A 17,891-nucleotide genomic window follows, 5' to 3' on the forward strand; every position below is an offset into this window, starting at 1 on the left:
ACTCATGCGCGTAGTAGGCACGATGTTCTATTCGGCAAAAGGTTCATTGACCATCTCAATTTAGCGTTCTCCTTTCGGCTTCGAACTTAATAAAAAGTTCTCATCATCGGCCGGCTCAAAGTCCCCTTATCTCGCGACGTCGAATCGACACGTTATTTCCGTATCGAAATCAGATACGAGCTACAATATTCAGGCCGTCCTCAACAACAAAAGCCGATGCTGCTGTATTTTTTACAAGAGACCAAACGAATGAGAGAGAGAGAGAGAGAGAGAGAGAGAGAGAGAGAGAGAAGCGCGGCCTAGTCTTCCGGCTCGGGGACAAGAAAGAAAAAAAATAACACAGAAAAATCTTCCACACCCGGAAGAACCAGTATGAAACGAGGCCCGCTAGTACCTACCGGCGTCCGCCAGGTGGCCCGGCCCTCTCTCCTCGAACTCTACGCAGCCGGTCTATCGGCCCTGCTACACTTGACCGACTAGTCAAACTTCCTGTACGCGAATTCGGTGGTGGGCTCGTACTGGTAATTCATCGGCAGCGTTAAAAGGGCCTCCCGTTCGGCTTTCCCTCGAGAAGACGTAGAACAGAACCGAGCCTCTCCCCTCCCTCGCTTTCCTCGCTCCCGCGGTGGAGGGGATCTGCGTGGTGGGGGCGCTCGCCGTAAAAGCCGGCACTACCCCGCCGCGTATCGCTCTCCCACCACCCCGAGAGCCGATCTCCGCGTGGGGAGCGAAACTGGGCGCGGCTTATAGGCGAGCGCACGCGGCTTGGTCGGCAGCGCGCAGGCCACGGAAGCGTGCGAGGAAAATTTTCTTCCCGCTTTGTTTGGCGAACGTTTTTTCCTCTATTTCACGAAGTTTCGATGGAATTCGATCTCGGCGCTTTTTCGAGCCGTGAAATGCGAGAGCGAACGCCGAAATGTTCGGTGCGGTCTCGACGGGAAAATGTTCACGAAGCGTTGTTCGACCGTGGGCTGTTGGAAATCTACGCACTCTGTTGGGCCTTGTTGCCAGGGGAGCTGCGCGCGTTGGAAAAGCGCAGATGGTGGCGTTTCACTATGCCCATGTATTGATTTTCGAATGAGACTTTGTTCCCAGCGACGCGCGAGAGAAGGCTGTCTGGGCGCAGAAAAACCAAGTCTTATCTCGAGAGCTCCAACACGTGTCCAGCGTTTTTTGGAACCGCGGATTCGAGAGAATGGGGCAGCTCGAGCGCTGAAAAGAAAGAAGAGGAGAGAGAGAGAGAGAGAGAAATATGGAGAGTAGCCTACTGGCTTCTCTTGCGGACATAGAATTGAAGTCCGCAGATGCGTGAAGCAGGGAAAGAGAGGGAGCGGCAGAGCGCGAGAGAGATAGAAACAGGGAAGCGGCCGGGTGCCGGTGTGTGCGTGCGTGTCACCATCGAGTGAAACGACTCCCACCTCGGCCGGCTCGTTCGGATTTTCCCTACTCCCTAGCGTAGGCTCCCTCCTTTTCTTCCTCTCTCCTTCTCTATCTGAAAAGCATGAGAGCGGGAGCGAGACGGAAATAGTGGCGGCGGCGAGCGGCGAAATACCCGCCGACGTCATCCTCGGCCGAGGCGAGAGGGAGAGAGAGAGAGAGAGATAGAGAGAGAGAGAGAGAGAGAGAGAGAGAGAGAGAGAGAGGTGCACACCAAGCCGGCCACGCACGACGGACAAGTAAATCGAGGACCGAATACCGTGTCATACACACGCGCGCCCTACACGTCCCGTCCTACGTTCAAAGGACCGAATCATCATCACCAACAAACTGCAACAGCAATAAGCAACAAACTCTCCGACAACCTCATCCCAAGCCACAAGCAGCAATAGACGAAAGCCGAAGCACCCGACGAGCAGGAGGAAGAGGAAGAGCCGAAAGCTGGAGGAACCGAGCGGAAGAGTAACGAGGAAGTGCCCGCGGGAGCTGTGACGGAGAGTCGAGCCGCCGCGAGATCGACCGATCAGCGCACACGCTCTCGGAAATTCGAATTTCCCGCCCCCGAGCGACTCGTCGGCGGAAAAAGTGCTGCCACCGCCGCCGCCGACGCCGACGCCGACGCCGCGCAGGAGAAGAGAGACAGAGACGGAGCGTCTAGGAGTGTCTCCGCGAGTGTGTGCGTGTGTGCGTGAGCGTGCGCTCGGCCGCCGCGTTGCTGTGTGAGTGCGAGCCGAGCCGAGCCGAGCCGAGAGACAGAGACAGAGAGAGAGAGGCGCTCTCTTTCGCTCTCTCTCTCTTACCGGGGCTGAAAGAGCGGCTCCTCGGCTGTGCTTTTAGTCTACCTCGGAGCGTGTCGCGGGCGCTTATAGCACAGAGAGAGAGAGAGAGGCGGTTTAACGGCCAGACTCCCCCCCCGTTACAACTCACACACACACACATCCCGGTTTCCATTTTTTTCAAAATTTCCGACAAACTCTTTTCCCTCTTTCGTTTTTCCGCGCCGTGTGCCCGCCACCGGTCGTCTTCCAACCAGCTTTTGGATTTTCCCTCTGCCGACACAGCCGCTCGTAGTCGAGGAACTCGATAATACAACAGTGGCATACATACGCTAGTACCTGCTCTCAAGACAAGCTGTCGTGTGTCTCAAGTCAACGCAATTCAACAATCAATTCTGTGGTGCGTGGTTATCGTGTGAACTCGGGTGTTACATTCGGAGAAACAAAGATATATATATATATATATATAAAGTTTATATATATACACATATATGAGTATATACACGTGTAGATTATATATATAAATTATCGAACAGTGTGCAACGCAACGAGCGGAAGAGGAGAGCGAAGTGCGAGAAATTTTAACCAGAGAGATTTAAATCAAGTTCGTCGCGCGTGCAGAGCGCCGCGATTGTTGTAACAGATTTTTATTGTAATTATTTACGAGCGCCTACGGCCAAAGTGTTCGTCGGCAGTGTGAGAAGCAGATTAGTAGTAGATCTACTCATTCGGCGCCAGTGACGATAATCGATCGGCAGTAGCATGGAGAAGTACGGAGAGACCGGACAGCTGCAGAAGGAAATGGAGCGACTGGAGATCGAGGAGAAGAACGGCGACGGATTGAGGTAGGACTTGGTTTTCTTCAAAAATTCTTCGGGGGCTCCGAGGCAGCGCGGGACTACGTAAACACAAACACACGCCAGCCGATTCGCAAGGGCCAACCCATTCGAAGTCGAACCGCTTCCAGAAACTCGGGGAGCATACGTGTTTACTCGCCGCGTAGCCGAGCTCGTGATCTTCCATTGAACCCGGCTGACGCGCTCTCGCTAGTTTTCGTGCGGGGCCACCTCATACAACGGGACAAAGAAGTAACGTAATCGTACATCGAATTTTTCTGCTATCGCAGAGATAAATTAGTCATAATGTTTTTCATTCGATAAGAGAGCGGCCTATCCCCGCACAAAGTCTCACTATCGTAGCGTGTAATAAACCGGCCCGAACATTTGTACACCCAAATTTCGGTAATATTTCACAACATCGTTCGCGTGCGGAAGCTTTCGAAAATTACGTAACGCGCTGATCCAGCGCCGTGGCAGTTGTTGAAAAGATTCCCGAAATTCCGTAAACACGCGGATAGCCGTCGTTTCCCGAGCTCCCGACAATTCGAACCGCTTCGGCGAGAGAACAAAAAACGCTTTCCCCTTATCGGGTTCTTCTCCGCTCGGCTGCTTATCAGCGGCAGCGCTGGGCCCCGAAATAGTTCGAGAGTCAACGCACGTAATTATCAGCAATATGTCAAACACTACGCTAGCCAAACTCTGGCGTACGCAAGTGTGTCGAGCATCAGCCGACTCTCTCATCTTCTCGCTCGGCGCGCATGAATCTATATAGCGCGGAAAAAAGATGGCTCTTTCGGTTATCAGCGCAGAAGCGTGACGCGGGAAACACCGACGTTCGCGAGTGCGTGCAGAGGCGCTCGCGCGCGAGAATGTCACGCACGTGTCGGCAGGTCATTGGATTCGATTTGTACGCCCGCAGGCGGCTTTCATTCTGCGGCGTCTCTCGCGCCGCCTGCGTATTTATAATATGTTTCGGACGCCGGCGCGCAAACAATTTTTCTGCCGGAGAATTCCGGCCGTGCGTGGCTAACGGTGCGCGTTAGAGGGGCTGTGTCGGTAAACACGAGCTGGCTCTCTCGAATATTTAGATCGATCCTCGTTCAAAGGAAGCGCCTGTACGCCGATTAAAGCCGTTTACCAAATGCAAAAGAGTCTGCTCTGATAAATCCGCCCAGTCGCGCGCGAAGCATCGATTTTCTGAGAACTCCGTCGCGATGAGTCACGTGCAGGCGAAAATTCGGCGCCGCATCGCGAATCGAATCGCGCCGTCCGATTAACCGATCAATTCACTCGCAGCTGACAAACCGTCGCGCGAAAAAGGCGGCGCAATCTCTTCACGCGCGCCCTTGGGAGAAAGAGATACATCAGCCGCGAGCGATCGGGGCTTTCCTCGGCGTGCGCACGCGCGTAAATTCCCGTAGCCTCCCGGACTTCCGGCAGCGCGCGAGCTTTAAATTGCCGGGCGCGTACGGCTCGGCTGGAAATTTCCGGCCACGAAAACTCGCATCCGATGCCTGGCTCCTCTTCTTCTCTCCGCCTCGTTCCTCTTCTGCTTCTTTTTCGGGCGCGAGCGGATGCGTCGAGGACGGCCGTGCGCCGAGTGGATTCTCTCTTCTGGGTCGAATCAGCTTTTTACGCCGGCTTCCACGCTGACACGCAGAATACCGATGGGAAATTGCTTTGCGTCGTCCTGTGAATAGCTAAATTCGAGAACGAATCGACGAGAGAACGCTGGCATTGCGTGATTGTTGTAAACAGCGAGAAAAATATTCGTCGAACGCGATCGAACAATGAATGAAACGTCCGCAGACTCGATTATGACGAGCGCGATGGCGTCATTAAAAGTTTATCATTCTCAAAGTGACCCCCATGGAAGCCTCGCGAGCGATGATCGCACCGCCGGATTCATTAAAAAAAGTTTGCGCTGACGCGCTGGTCTCCTCGTGAATACAAATGCCTCGCCGAATTCGGCTCTGCGTTTTCGCGAACGTGCCTTGGCTCTCCCCCCCCCCCCTCTGCGCGGTGTAGAAAAATAATCTCTCACATATTTTGAGCGTCGTCTCCGGTCTCGGCGCATACTTGGGCGCAAACAATCGGCGACACGCGCGTGGAGAAAGTGCGTTTTTTGCAGCACAGAGTTCAGAGTTAGGAGCGTTGTAAACAGCCGAAAATCGCGATCACGTGCGGCAGCGCTACTAGCGCGCGAAAAGGTCAGCTATGAGAAGGTCGACGAGCGTGATGCAAAAAACATCGGCGATGTAACAAAGTGCGATTACTTTTTCTCTTGTGTATCTTCGAATTCTCCGACGAAGTGCTGCGCCGAAAACAAAGGAAATTTATTAATAAACTTTTTGTACCTAGTACTTTGTTCGCAGCGCCTTGCGCTATTTTCGGCAGACGTCTTTTGAATGCCTTTTGAATCGCACGATGATTTTCGTGCTATCACGAACGCCGGGAAAACCCGGAGAGGAACAAACGCACGAAAGTTTATCTGGCCGGAATCGGTATTCGAGCCATCCCCCACGAGGCCTCGTCTTATCTCGCTTTTCCAGCGGCCTGGAGAAGGGCGAAGGTCGGCTCTCGTTTTCGAAAGAGAGCCCAGTCGTCGAGATCCCTCGAGCTCCTAAGCTTACGGCGCGTAGCCCATACGGGCTTATATTTAAAACGCAGCGTTGGTGCGTTATTTTCGTCGGCTTTCCCTTTTCTTTTTCCCGGCGTCGGCAGGCCGCAGGAGCGTCAGCCCCGGCTTTCCCCCCGCTCGATAAGCCGCGCGCTGGCACGCATAGGCAGCCGAGAGAGAGAGAGAGAGGGGGGGGGGGAGAGAGAGAGAGAGAGAGAGCCGAAATCGAGCGCCGGGGGACCGCCTCTATCTGATCCAGAAGCTTCCACGCCGCGCGGCGTGCACACGCCTGCGTAGACTCGTTTTCCGGCAGCAACGCCGCCGGCAGCGGCACATTCTCTACGCACTTTTCTGAAAACATTAGAGCCCCACGCCCAAGGTCTGCGTTTCTTTCTTTCTTTCTTTGATTCGGTGAAGCCGGCGGGCGCGCGGCTCTCTCTCCTCTCCCTCTCCTCTCCTCTCCTCTCCTCTCCTCTCCTCTCTTGTTCTCTTTTTTCCTCCTTTTTGCGCCGGCAGCGGAGGAGAGGGCCAAGGTTCTCGGCGCCCGAGGCTACGTAAGTATAGAAGCCGCGCGCGATTCGAATCGCCGAGTGACACGTGGATGGCTCCCGCTTCTCTCGATTCCGGCTGCTGTGCTGCGCGCGTGGGACTCGGCGCTTTATGCCCTACTAAGAGGCGCTTTGTGCACGTACGCGCTGCACCACGTGTCATCTCGCGCCGGGCGAAAAAACGAATTATATTTAGGTTAAACTTCCGGCGTCGCTCGCCGCTGATTCCCCCGAAGCGGTCGCGTGGCTCTATCTGCCGGTAGGCCGCGCAATCGGCCGCGCCCGCGCGCAAATGGAGTCGGTAACGAGGCGACCTGCACCGGGCTCCCAAATTCTCGCGTGGATTCAAACGCACATCGATTTATCTCTCGAACAGCGCTTCCGCATTCCAGGGAAAAATCCCCTCCCCGAGCCGCAGCTGCCTGTCAGTCCTCTCGAAGCCGATCGACGGATTTACGGACGGGATGGGATTCTGGGAAAAGCTCGAGGCTGCCGCCGCGGCCCGCTTGGGTTGCCTTTGTGTGCTAGCTGCGCGAGGCTGATTTTGAAGAGACTACCTGGCCTGCGCTACACTGAAAAAAAAACACAGTCGTTTCTGCTGTAACCGTTCTGCCACCGTAACGACTGTTCAGTAAGGACAACGGTGTGCCACTGATAGTTTTGGCGAGTCGCGACTCGTAGGACTGGTCGCTTACGCGGGACACCAGCAAAAACGACCGAACTTTAAAACTCTACGGTAATTTTGGCGAGTCTTCGTACAATGACGGATTACTGGTGCGAGTTCAGTTAAAATGGCTGTGTTCTTTTTCGGTGTAGGCGAAAGCATACTGCAGATGGGTCCCTCGGCCAACTGTTCTTGGGAGTGGGAACTATCTACGGGGCCACGTGTGAAATTCGAATGTTTCGAAACCTTGAAAAAGTAACCGGCGACTCTCGCGTAGAAAGTGCAGCATCAGTCGTTTACCGCGGTTATCGCCGGCGGTGTTTACGTACTATAGAGGTGCACGGGCTGATAAGCTGCGAGAGATCTCGGGGTCAGCAGCCGCCCTGCGCGCTCGGACACTGATCCCTTTGTTTGTCGCACTTGGTCGAAGTAGGACGATGCTGCTGTGCGCGCGTCGACATTTTTTTCTCCTCGCTGATAATGGCCAGTCGGGCTCGCGTCTATTGTACTATTCAGAGCTGTCGGCTGTGTGGGTGTATCTGATTGCAGTCGTAACCATGAGATATCAAGTGCGTTGGTAAAGCGCACACCTGCAGTTTTTTGTTAACTGGAAACTGCTGCTGCAAGCACGCGCTCATCCGTGTCGAACGAAATTTCGTTTTCGGCGGAGTTGCAGATTTCGATTGCACTCGGACCGCGCGAGTTTCGCGTGGATCATTTTACGACCCCAATGACGGAGCACACGTGTATTAAGCGCTGAGTACATGAAACGAACTTTGCCTTTGTTTCGAAATTAAAAGTAGCAAACGTCGAACCCGTGGATTCAAAAGCATCGATCAGCGCCGTCACTTGCCCGATCAATGGGGGAAAATGGAGAAATAAACACACGGCGCGAGTGAGATGGAAAACGCGGTGCGCGACAGCATAGTCGGATCCAAATCCGATGGGCGAAATTTTAATTAAATTTCCGAGAAGAGCGAAACTTGCGCGGAGGCCTTTGTATGCGTTTTGCCTATGAAAACGCGACGTCTCCCGTACACACACTTTGTTTCTTCCTTTCGCTCGCTCTCGAGCTATTTTCTCTCTTTTTCCGCGTCGCGCGTTTCGTTTAATTTAATTTCCAGTGGGGGAGGAGGCGAAATTCGATTAAAGCGGTGCTTATGCTGTGACGCGAGGGGACGAAAGAATACAGCGTCACGCCGAGGAAGAAAGATCTGTTGTATATGGAAAAGCGAATGTCACATTTTCATTCCATAGAGTGAGTGCGCCCTTGTTTTGCAGCTCTTTCATACATTAAACTCGATGAGCTCGACATTAGTTTCACAATGAGCAATGACTTCTTTGTCCGCGTAAATTGAAAGCAGATGCGTCGATCTCTTTATTGAAATAATATACGAATATGCATGGGATTTTGGCTTGGGCTCTTCAGTCGATTCCTTCGACGTGAGAGCGTAAGAGAGGTGCAAGAGGCCGATCATAAAAATGGCAATAACGAAAGGGAACAGCGCAGTCCCAATCGATAAGCGTATCGGAGCTCATTATCCGTTTGAAGAAAGGACCGTTTCGTCCTGATGGTCGGGGGCCCCCGTAGCCACTCCATTAAAAGGACAAACAGCGCGGGCTTTTTCGTCGTCGGTTCGCCAATTTCACGAGTGTGTGCGTGCCCGTGCCGAGAGCGCGGGGGGGGGGGGGGGGCGGCAAGGCGAGAGGCGAAAGCTCGCCGTCCCGTTTGGCTTCGCTAAACGCGCAACAGCGATACTGCGCAAACACTCGCGCGCGTACATCGCGTCGGGAATGCGGGAACTAATAACCGCGCCGCTCCGAGAACTCTCCGATAGTAAATCACGCGGCTGGAGATCCACAACTAGGAAAGAACCGTAAGACCGAAAAAAGGCCGAAGAGGAGCAGCGCGCCGAAAGAGGCTGGCTTATAATCAAGGACGCGAGCGATTCGTCGGCTATACGTCGCGCCGATCGGCAGGCAGGCAGGCAGGCAGGCAGGCGAGCGCGCTCTCCTCAAACGGAGCGAGACTCTTAATTTCGCATCGCCATAAATAATTTGACCGCAGCCGCGCTGGGGTAGGGAGTTTCCTGGAAGGAGGCCTTCGCTCGCGCGCCGGTATCCCTTGCGTCTCCCCCCCCCCCTCTCTCTCTCTCTCTCTCTCTCTCTCTCTTTCTCCGCTGTCGCGTCGTGGCGCTCGTTTTCTATCTCTTAAACATTTCTCTCCCGAGCGCCTCTTCCTCCTCTCTCTTTCCCTCCTTAGCGCGGAATATATGGCTGTGATCTACTTACTCGCCAAACGGAGACTTTCTCACAGTTGTGAATTTTGTTTTTCGCTGCATGTTTTAAGCGGCTATTGGTTGGAATTTCGGCGCAATCGTCGCTGGCTGACGAGCAGACGCCTGCGCCGGGGGATAAGGGGGATAACAGTTGCGCAGCACGCATCGAGCTTATCGGGCCGCAAGCTCTCTGGCTCTTTTTTCGGAAGTGCGTACGTGTGCAACGTGCATGCACGAGGAGCGAGGCGGTCGGCGCTGCTGCTGGCGTGCGAACTGCGAGGAGGGTAATCACTTCGCTGGAAACTTTCCTAGTCTCGCCGGATCGATCCGAGCCGCCAGCCGTCGTCGCCCCGTGTGTGTGCCGCGGCGCACTGCAAGCTCTCTCACTCTCTCCCCTTGCCCCTCTCTCGAGGGCGCGCCGCGGAAGGTTAATCCGTTTGCGGTGCAGCAGTATACTAATCGGCAACTCTCCTTCTCTGTTTCAGGTAAGGACTGTCTCCGGGCACAGGTCCCGTTTTTTGCCTTCTCTCGCGGCTCTCATGCGGTAAGTCTTTGGCACGTCTATTGAAGCAGCGCTCGCTGGAGAGCTGCGAAGCCAGCCTGCGAAGGTAGCTATTTTGACGAGAGGAGGCAGGCGCGCTCCTTCGGCCGAAAGTGGGCCATTCCGCGAATAAGCCGGGGAGGAAACGGGACGGGATTCGAATTCATTAGGCGCTGCTGTGCGCCGGCCGAGAGCGATCCAAGGCCACCGCGCCTCCGATCGGGAGGAGAGCAGAGGGAGGCGGACACGCCGCTTCCCATCTGACACGATGCGCCGCTGCAGTTTCTTAGCGCCGAACTGACAACTTTATAAATAGGAAATATGTTGATGAGCCGCCGCGCTCGTTACTCGCCGACGACTTTGTTTCTGCTCTTTATAACTCGCCGCGGAATCTTATCCCGGTGATTAAAATTTTTCCCTCCGATCCTCCTCGAGAGAGGACGCCCGCCTAACGATCGAGTGTTTCTGTTGTTGACGTAACGTTCTTCCTGGAAGCGTCGAGTTGCAGGAAAAATAAAGAAAAAGCAGTCCCGAGCCATTATTAAAACGGAGAGAAAAGGAAGGACGAGCGGAGAGAGGAAAGGTCGACGGCGGCGTCGGGGAGGGTGGCTCTGGCGGCGCGCGTGTGCGCGAGAGGGTTCGTTCATCCCCGGGTCAAGGTTATACCGGCGCGCCGGCGCTCCTCTCAGCGCAATATATCCCCTTTTTCTTCTCGCGCACGGCCGAGCGCGGAAAACGCTTTCGCTCTCGATGCCAGGCCGGCTCGAACAGACGATGCGGTAGGTGCGCGCACTGTTTGTTGAATGTATCGGTAAGACGACGATGCTTTTATCTCGAAAGTCAAACCGACGACGCGTGCGGCAAAAGGCAGCGACGTGCACCCGCACGTCGGGCCCCCGCGCTCCTTGATCGCTGAACAATTTTCTCCGCTTATAGTCTTCGTTCACGCGATAGCGCCTCTCGATCGAAACGAATCGACGAGTTTGAATTACAACGGATCCATTTGCATCCTCGTCAGCTTGCAGAGCCAACGCATGAAAAGGCGTCGAGTGCGTTGAACTGTCCTGCGCGGCGCTTTACGCGCTACTTGAATAATCAGCGCTATGTCGGCTCAGAGATTGCGAAGCGTTGCCTTACACCTTACACCGTTATACGACGTCCACCTAGTCATAACAACGCACGCGCGCGCCTCTCAAGGTATCACCGGCAAAACGTCGTTACTCTCGCGCGTGAGCCGCTGTTAAATGAAATCCAGTCAATTGAACGCGACGCGAGCTGCAAGCTTCTGAAAGCCGCGAAGAAATCAAAAACTTGTTAATACACACGGGGAGCTGATCTGAATACTCCAGCGTCTCCCCCCGGCGCTCGATACGTACAGAAGCGACTGCATTACATTATTGAAGCGCGTTCATCGGCCCGTCCCACGCGCAAGCTCTGCCGCTGTCGCAAAGAGAGAAACGGGACTGCATCGCGCCGCCGGTGTGTATGGATGTAAATTATACAGGCGGAATGCTGCTCGCGAAAAAGAGCCAGCAGCCACCCTTTCTCGGGCAATAAACGCGGGACTTTCCCTCTCGCGGGCGCAACGCTGATGTATGCGCGCCGCTGCAAGTTCCACGGCCCTCCTCGCAATTTGAATTTCGCGCGCGGCTTTTTAACGGCACCCTCTCCCTCTGAATGTAAACTCGTCGCGTTCGCCCGATCGTTTGTTTTATTTTTAAACTCGCTGCGTTTGAAAAGAGAAAGGGAAAATCGGAGCTTGCGCGCTTGGCGGCCGGCGGAAGTCGTTCCGGGCTGCAGCGCGGAATGGGATTGCGAGGCTCATCTCGCGGAAGTCGTTAATTGAAGCCGCGAAGGAAAGGAAAAGCGATTATGCGCTTCCCTCGATGTACGCAACGTCGCGGCCATGTTATATGCATGCGCGCGGGCTGCAGGCACGGGAGGGCCGCGCTGCACCTAGCGCGCGGAGCACATGAATAATTTCGGATTTTCTTTCGGCTCCGCTTCTCGGCCCCCTCGCGCACACGCCGCTTTATCCTTTTGCTCCTCTATGCTCCCGCTCTCGGCTCATCTTTTTGTTTATTCGCGCCCTCGCCGAGTTCTTTCTTTTCTCTCTCTTTTTTCGAATCGTCCCCCCGCGGTAGTTGGCGTTTTCGAGGGCTACTTTCCGCCAGTTCCGCGCGCTGGCTCCTTGCAGGGCAAGTTCGAAATCCGCACTTGAAGAATTCATGCAGCGCCCGTAGACTGCACTTGTCTGTCCAACGCTCCCGCTCCCTCGTAATGCGCGGGGAGACACTTTGCGGCTCCGGCAAATGCTCCTCGTTGTCCCGAAATCGCTAATTGGGCAAAGCAGCACCGGGGAGAGACCTCGGCGTAAATTCACGCAGCGCGCGTGCGAGGGCTCTTTTTTACGCGTGATTTATCGGCTCAATTCGCTCGAAAACGAAGTGTGCGCGGTTTTTCGGCTGCTGCGGGCCAATTGCCTCGCGCGTCTCTTGAGTTCGCACGTGCGCCGCTCGTTTGCGTGCATGCGGTTTCGCGGTGCATACTGCGGCGAGCGGAGATTGAGCAGTGCATCGTCGCTAATTGCCGGCGTGTCATCGCGTCTATGAATATTCACGAATATGCTCGGTGAAGAAAAAAAGTTGGACGCGTCGGAGTCGAATGCAAGTCGATTTCGCAAAGAGGGCAGAAAGAAATGAAGAAATGCTCTCTATAACCGACTACTACGCTAGATCGTCCTGGACGTCGTCGCGCGGCCGCGCGCGCACGTGGCAGCTGCTCTCTCGCACCCCGTAACAGCTGCTTTCGGGAGGTGCACAACTAGGCGCCAGCAGCAGCTTCAAAAAACGAAATTCTCTCTCTCCCTCTCGCTCGGGCGTTCCTTTGAGGGAAAAAAATAACGGCTCGCGTAATGTGCAAGACTTCCACTTTTGCTCTTTGCTTTGTCTCCCCGTCTGTGCTTCGCCGCAACTTCGCTTGAAGTTTCAGCGGCCTTTGCCGATTGTTCACGCTCGATGATCTTATTGTGTCTCTTTGAGCCTGCCTGAGGTCTCTTTGTTTACCAGAGGGAGAGGGGCAGATTCGAGGAGAAAACACTCGCAAAGTGCCGCAATCATTAACGTCATCATTAAAGCGCGCGCGCAGCACACAGGATGGAAAAAGCAGAGATCGATTTCGAAAGAGCTGCGCGCAGGCAGAGCGAATTCCGGCGAGAGTGAAAGGGTGCGGAGGCGCACGCGGGCGATCAAGTGCTTTTCAAGCCGCCCCCGCGCGAGCGAGTCTCTTTGCTTTTTCAAGGGCAGCTCGCAGTACTCTCGCTTTCGGGGAGAGATAGCGCGCGTTTCCAACGCGTGCTCGGTTGCAGCTGCCGAGTTGGAGGAAATTTTTGAAAGGCGAAAACAGCCGATCATTCACCATGACCGCATCGTCAGCGCCGTGTTATTACCGGCCGGCTCGTGCGCTCTGCGCTTCCGGCTGCTCACGAGCTGCGATGATCGAGTGAAAGAGAGAGAGAGAGAGAGAGAGAGAGAGAGAGAGAGAGAGAGAGAGTCGGTCATTACGCGCGCAGTTTCGAAAATTCAATTATCCCGTCTACTTCTCTCCGACGGCGGCGGCGTAAACGCTCAGTTTACGGCTCGTTACGGCGACAGCGTGGACGGGCGGTTGCTCTTTTCATCTCCAGAACAACGATTTCCCCGACATCAATCGCACAGACTTACGCGCCGCGGCGGCACATCGTTTGGATCGAAAAAAGCCGCGTGCATCGAAGCGCCGCCGCTGCACACACGCACAGTCGGCGCTCGCGTATTCGCACACAAGCGCATGTTCGTGCGGCTTCGCCGGCGCTCGGAGCTCTCCCGTCGTCTCGGCGGCGCACTGTTGAGTCTGCCGGCGCCGCCGCCGCCGTTACTCGCGAACACAGACGCGCGCGCACACGCGCTCACAGGCAGAGACGCGAACGTGCCGCCGCCGCTGCAATTTTGCATTCTCAGTACGCGACGCGACGTTCTTACGGGCGGCACGTGCCCGCGCGACTCCTTCGTTTTCCGTCAAAAGCCGCGTTTTCTCTGCTCGACTTTTCGACTTTTGACCTTCTCTCTCGCCGAGCAGTGAGTGCAGTATCGCAGTATCGAGTGCCGCCGGAGGCAGTTCGCTTCGGCAGTTTTCGGCGGGACGGCCTGCAGCCGGTGGAGGTAATTTTGGAAGTGAGCGGTTTTCGGTTAAACGCGCGCGCAGTAATCCGAGTAATGGATTAATTCGCTCGCAAAGCTCGACGCCGCGCATCGAGTGCGCCGCGGTAACTTTCCACGGCGACGGCCGATGCAATCGAAGCTTGCGCGAGTGCCTGTGGAAAACTGCGAGCGGCGGTCGCCATGATCGGCAGGCGGAAGTGGAACAATCGGTGAGCGATCGTCCAAGCCTCTTGCTTCTCCTGGCGACGAGATACGCCGCTCACACCTGTGGCTAGGAGTACCTATAGGAGAGGGAAAAACGTCGCACGTACCGGCCATCACATGCGCGAGTGCGCTCTTCACACCGACATGTACGTTTGCAGAAATATGCCCATTTCATTCTTTCTCGTGTATTTTTTCGTCGTCACTCCTTGTCCCGCGTCACAACACAGAGCGTAAGAGGGGCTCGATCGATATGCGTCTCACCCGCGAACATCTGTTGATGCGATGTGCCCAAGCGTTGACCAACGCTTTTTGCAGCTTTTAACGTTTTGCGGGACTCTTATTAATTATAATCGTTTCTCATTTTCCCAATTGCGATGGTGCGAGTCGAGTGGCAATCTATTTCTGTCTTTCTCACATCTGTTGTGCTTCCTCGAACAAAATACGCTTTTCGGCATTTTTTCTTTATTCTTGCACTCGTTATTTCGGCGATCAAACATTATGCAATGAAAAACGACGACTCACACCTTCTCTAAATGCTTGTGCACACATAACGGTTGAGTTTCTTTTTAAATTTTCTCGCTTTAAACATAATCGAACTTTTAATACAAGACCGCATAGCCACTGCTGGTGTTCTAAAATCCAATGCGCGAGATTGGCCGCGCATTTGTTACAAAATTTACAATTTAAGCAAACGCCGCGGAAAACCACTTCCATTTGACAAGCTGCGCGCAGCTGCACGAGCGCGCGATACAAGTAAACAAAGTCAGGCATGTTTGCTTTTCCGTCTTTTTTTGCGGCTTTCTTCTCTTATCTATTAGCCTGCCAACACACATACACACGCACACACACACGCGTGTGACGCTCACGTAACGCCGACGCGATAGGAAAACTCTGAGCGTTGTATTACGCACCGACCGCTCGTTTCTTTCGCACAGACGCTAAAACATAAATAAATAAAGAAACAAGGACAGAGTGGGCGAAAATAAAGAGCGAGGGAGCAGGAAAAACGTGTCGCGATAAAGGCGAACTCTCGTTTTGCCTTTGCCAAGAGATCTGGGTCGCTCCTAATCTTATGCACGCGTGTGACCGAGTATCGCTGCATATACAAAAATCCATTAAAAGTAACCACGCGGTAAAGTCGGATCGAATAGTGCATTGGGCCCGTCACCGGGTGCGATCAAGCGCTCCGATCTGCGAACTGGCCTTATTTTAAATACATTTCCGCCCTGCACTATATGCAAACGGCCTATAAATACACGCGGCGATTCATTATTCATGAAACATTCATATACTGCTTTAATAAAGGAACAATCGGCGAAGCCGCAGCTTTTTTTTTTTTTTTTTTATAAACAGGCTATTCACGCTCTCAGCTTCGAAAAAAGCGTAAACAAAGCATTCTTCCGAGGAATTTTCTGTCGATACATAGCTGCACGCACGCGGAGAATGAAAAACGTACACACACGCTCGCGTTTCCTTCGCACTTTTTTTCCTCTCCGAGGCGCGCGAGCTTACGGTGAAAGGCTGAACGAGTCGCTCGCGCGCGCTATAACGCGTGGATTTTAAAATTAGCCAGCGCCTCGGTTCTTCGAGGCGGGGAGGCGAAAAACGGGTTAATTAGCGAACTTTGGCGAATCGAGCAGACCTCCTCCACGCGCAGTGTTGTATTCTGATGAATGTTCAATCGCTCGCAACCGCAAGGACTGCAAAGAGAGATTAAAAACTGCTTGATGTATTTCGAAGAAATTCGGCGTCCCGCTTTGAAATCTCTCCCGGCTTTTTACGCGGCGCTAAAAATAGCCCCTCCAGTGTGCGCACCGAGAAGCGTCGGCGGCGGCGGTGACGCCTGAATAGACAATTTTCACGAGCCGAGGAGGAGAGTCTCGCGCATAACGATAACAATAATAATATCGGGAGGGAAAGATTCGTATCCGCGCTGCGTCATCTAACGGCTTCTCTTTGACCTCGCGTCAGGACTGAGAGAAGAGAGATTCAGAAACTGCATTATGCATCCGCGGAGAGCAGCGCACGTGGCTTCCAGCGCCGGGCAGGATCTCGCTCAATTTATTTTCGTTCCCGCGACTCCTCTCCTCGGCTCGTCGATACCCTGTATGTTTTGAGGGGGAGCTAGGATACTGTTGAAATTGAAACATACTTCTGTATGGGGCCGGGCTATCAATAGACTTTCCGAGCTTGTGCTCACGACTTGGGCATAAGTTTATGTTTAAACGTCGCGGAAATTGCGTAGTTCAAAGACTGATCCGGTCAACTCAATTATAGCGCATATTATAATGATCCGAGCTTGCCTGCGTGTCGAGCAACGAGTATGCACGTTCGAGTCTAATTTTTCTTCCTCGAGAATAATTGAAACATTACTCTGTAGCTCTGATGTTCATCGCCTCATTAAAGCGACTCGTGTCGCAAAAACGTCATTTGCAAATGGGAGCTGTAGTGCGACGCGAAAATTTCCGTTATTATTTTCATCAACGAATTGCAAGCAAACGGCTTCTTGAGAAGCATCTCCCAACGATCTGTTTGCTTTGCGCGCAGACGATCCGCGCGCTTGTTTTGCTTTGTTTCCCTTTTTATCTTCTCCGTTACTCCCCCATATTACGATGCACTAGCGCGCGCTACAACACGCGTATACTCGGGATTCGTGACGTAGGTTTTCTATTTTTATACCTGGATTCCACATAGTTGTAGGGGCGCTCCGCTCGACGTCGCCTGCTCGGATGATACGGAATGGAAATTATGATTCAGCGAAGTTGATTGCTCTTCCTATAATTCGTCGTTCCGTTTGCGATTTCACTATCGCGAGCGATACACGTTCGAAACGAGTCCACATAGTCCACTTGCTGTGAACAGTCTGATCTGAGGAAAAGCTACCGTGAGAGACGCCCGGAATTATACACGTCACACACACACGCACACACGCACACACGCACGCACGCACACACACACACACACACACACACACACACAGCAGGCTGCTGCTACAGCTCGCGCGCAGATATTAACGTTTGCTCTCGCGACAAGTAGAAAGCCGCACCGCGTGGCTTCCGCTGACGTCATGTGCGACAACACATAGTGATTCATTCACTCGTGGAATTTTTTATTCATCGCGATGTCGTTTGCAAATGCTCATCAGCGGCTGCAGCGAGCCTTCACCATGGAGCATCGGTACACTTTTGAGCGAGGAGAATGTTCTTCAGCGAGGTTCTTCGCGAAGGTGCATCGTTTTTCGCTGATCGTAAAGATGTTGAACAAAAGAAGCTCTCCATACGCTTGTCTGCCTAGAATCATATTTTTATGGAATGCTCTTGATTAAATAGAGAACATTTTCGTTTTCCATCCGATTGATATTTTCAAGATTCAAAAAATTCTCAAGGAATTAAAATTCTTCTCCACTTATCGATATTTAATTGCATGCAACATTGGAATGTAATGGCTCTATTTCACGAGGGGTATTTTTGTGAAGAGCCTCAAAAAAAAGAAAATTCATCAGAAGCCTCGTTTACCAGCGCTTCCGGCCTTAACTTGCATGGGGTCCTATATGTATACATTATACACCCACCATGGATCGGAGGAAAAATAATCGCAGCAGCACAAGGGCGTCGTCGATCGTTTGTTAATGAGCGGCGCGCGTGAGTCACTTCCAATATACGCCCACAGTGCGGCCAACGTCTGCGTGCCGATCTTGGGTTTTGCCGCGCGCGTTGCAGTCGTGCGAAGAATCGAGGAAATTCCGAAGGAATACGAGACTAATTGCCGCGAGTCCGATGCGCTAGGG

General features: G+C 53.5%; 1 protein-coding gene across 9 annotated transcripts in view; it reads left to right on the forward strand.

The window, feature by feature from the left end:
- LOC100114171 (insulin-like growth factor 2 mRNA-binding protein 3) overlaps positions 1 to 17,891 on the forward strand; it is a 58,460-nt gene that overhangs the window by 22,464 nt on the left and 18,105 nt on the right. For 2 of the 9 annotated variants that reach the window (XM_031930467.1, XM_031930471.1), the window contains exon 1: positions 13,689 to 14,250. The exons of 4 other annotated variants lie outside the window; for them this stretch is intronic. In XM_031930467.1, coding sequence (XP_031786327.1) covers positions 14,222 to 14,250 — 29 coding nt within the window. In that variant the 5' untranslated portion in view covers positions 13,689 to 14,221. Of the gene's footprint in view, positions 1 to 1,678; positions 3,059 to 13,585; positions 14,251 to 17,891 lie in introns of those variants that run through there. 3 more of the 9 variants (XM_031930470.2, XM_031930455.2, XM_032595976.1) reach the window with 3 other exon arrangements.

This window comes from Nasonia vitripennis, chromosome 1, assembly GCF_009193385.2.
Source record: "Nasonia vitripennis strain AsymCx chromosome 1, Nvit_psr_1.1, whole genome shotgun sequence".
NCBI classification, from domain to species: domain Eukaryota; kingdom Metazoa; phylum Arthropoda; class Insecta; order Hymenoptera; family Pteromalidae; genus Nasonia; species Nasonia vitripennis.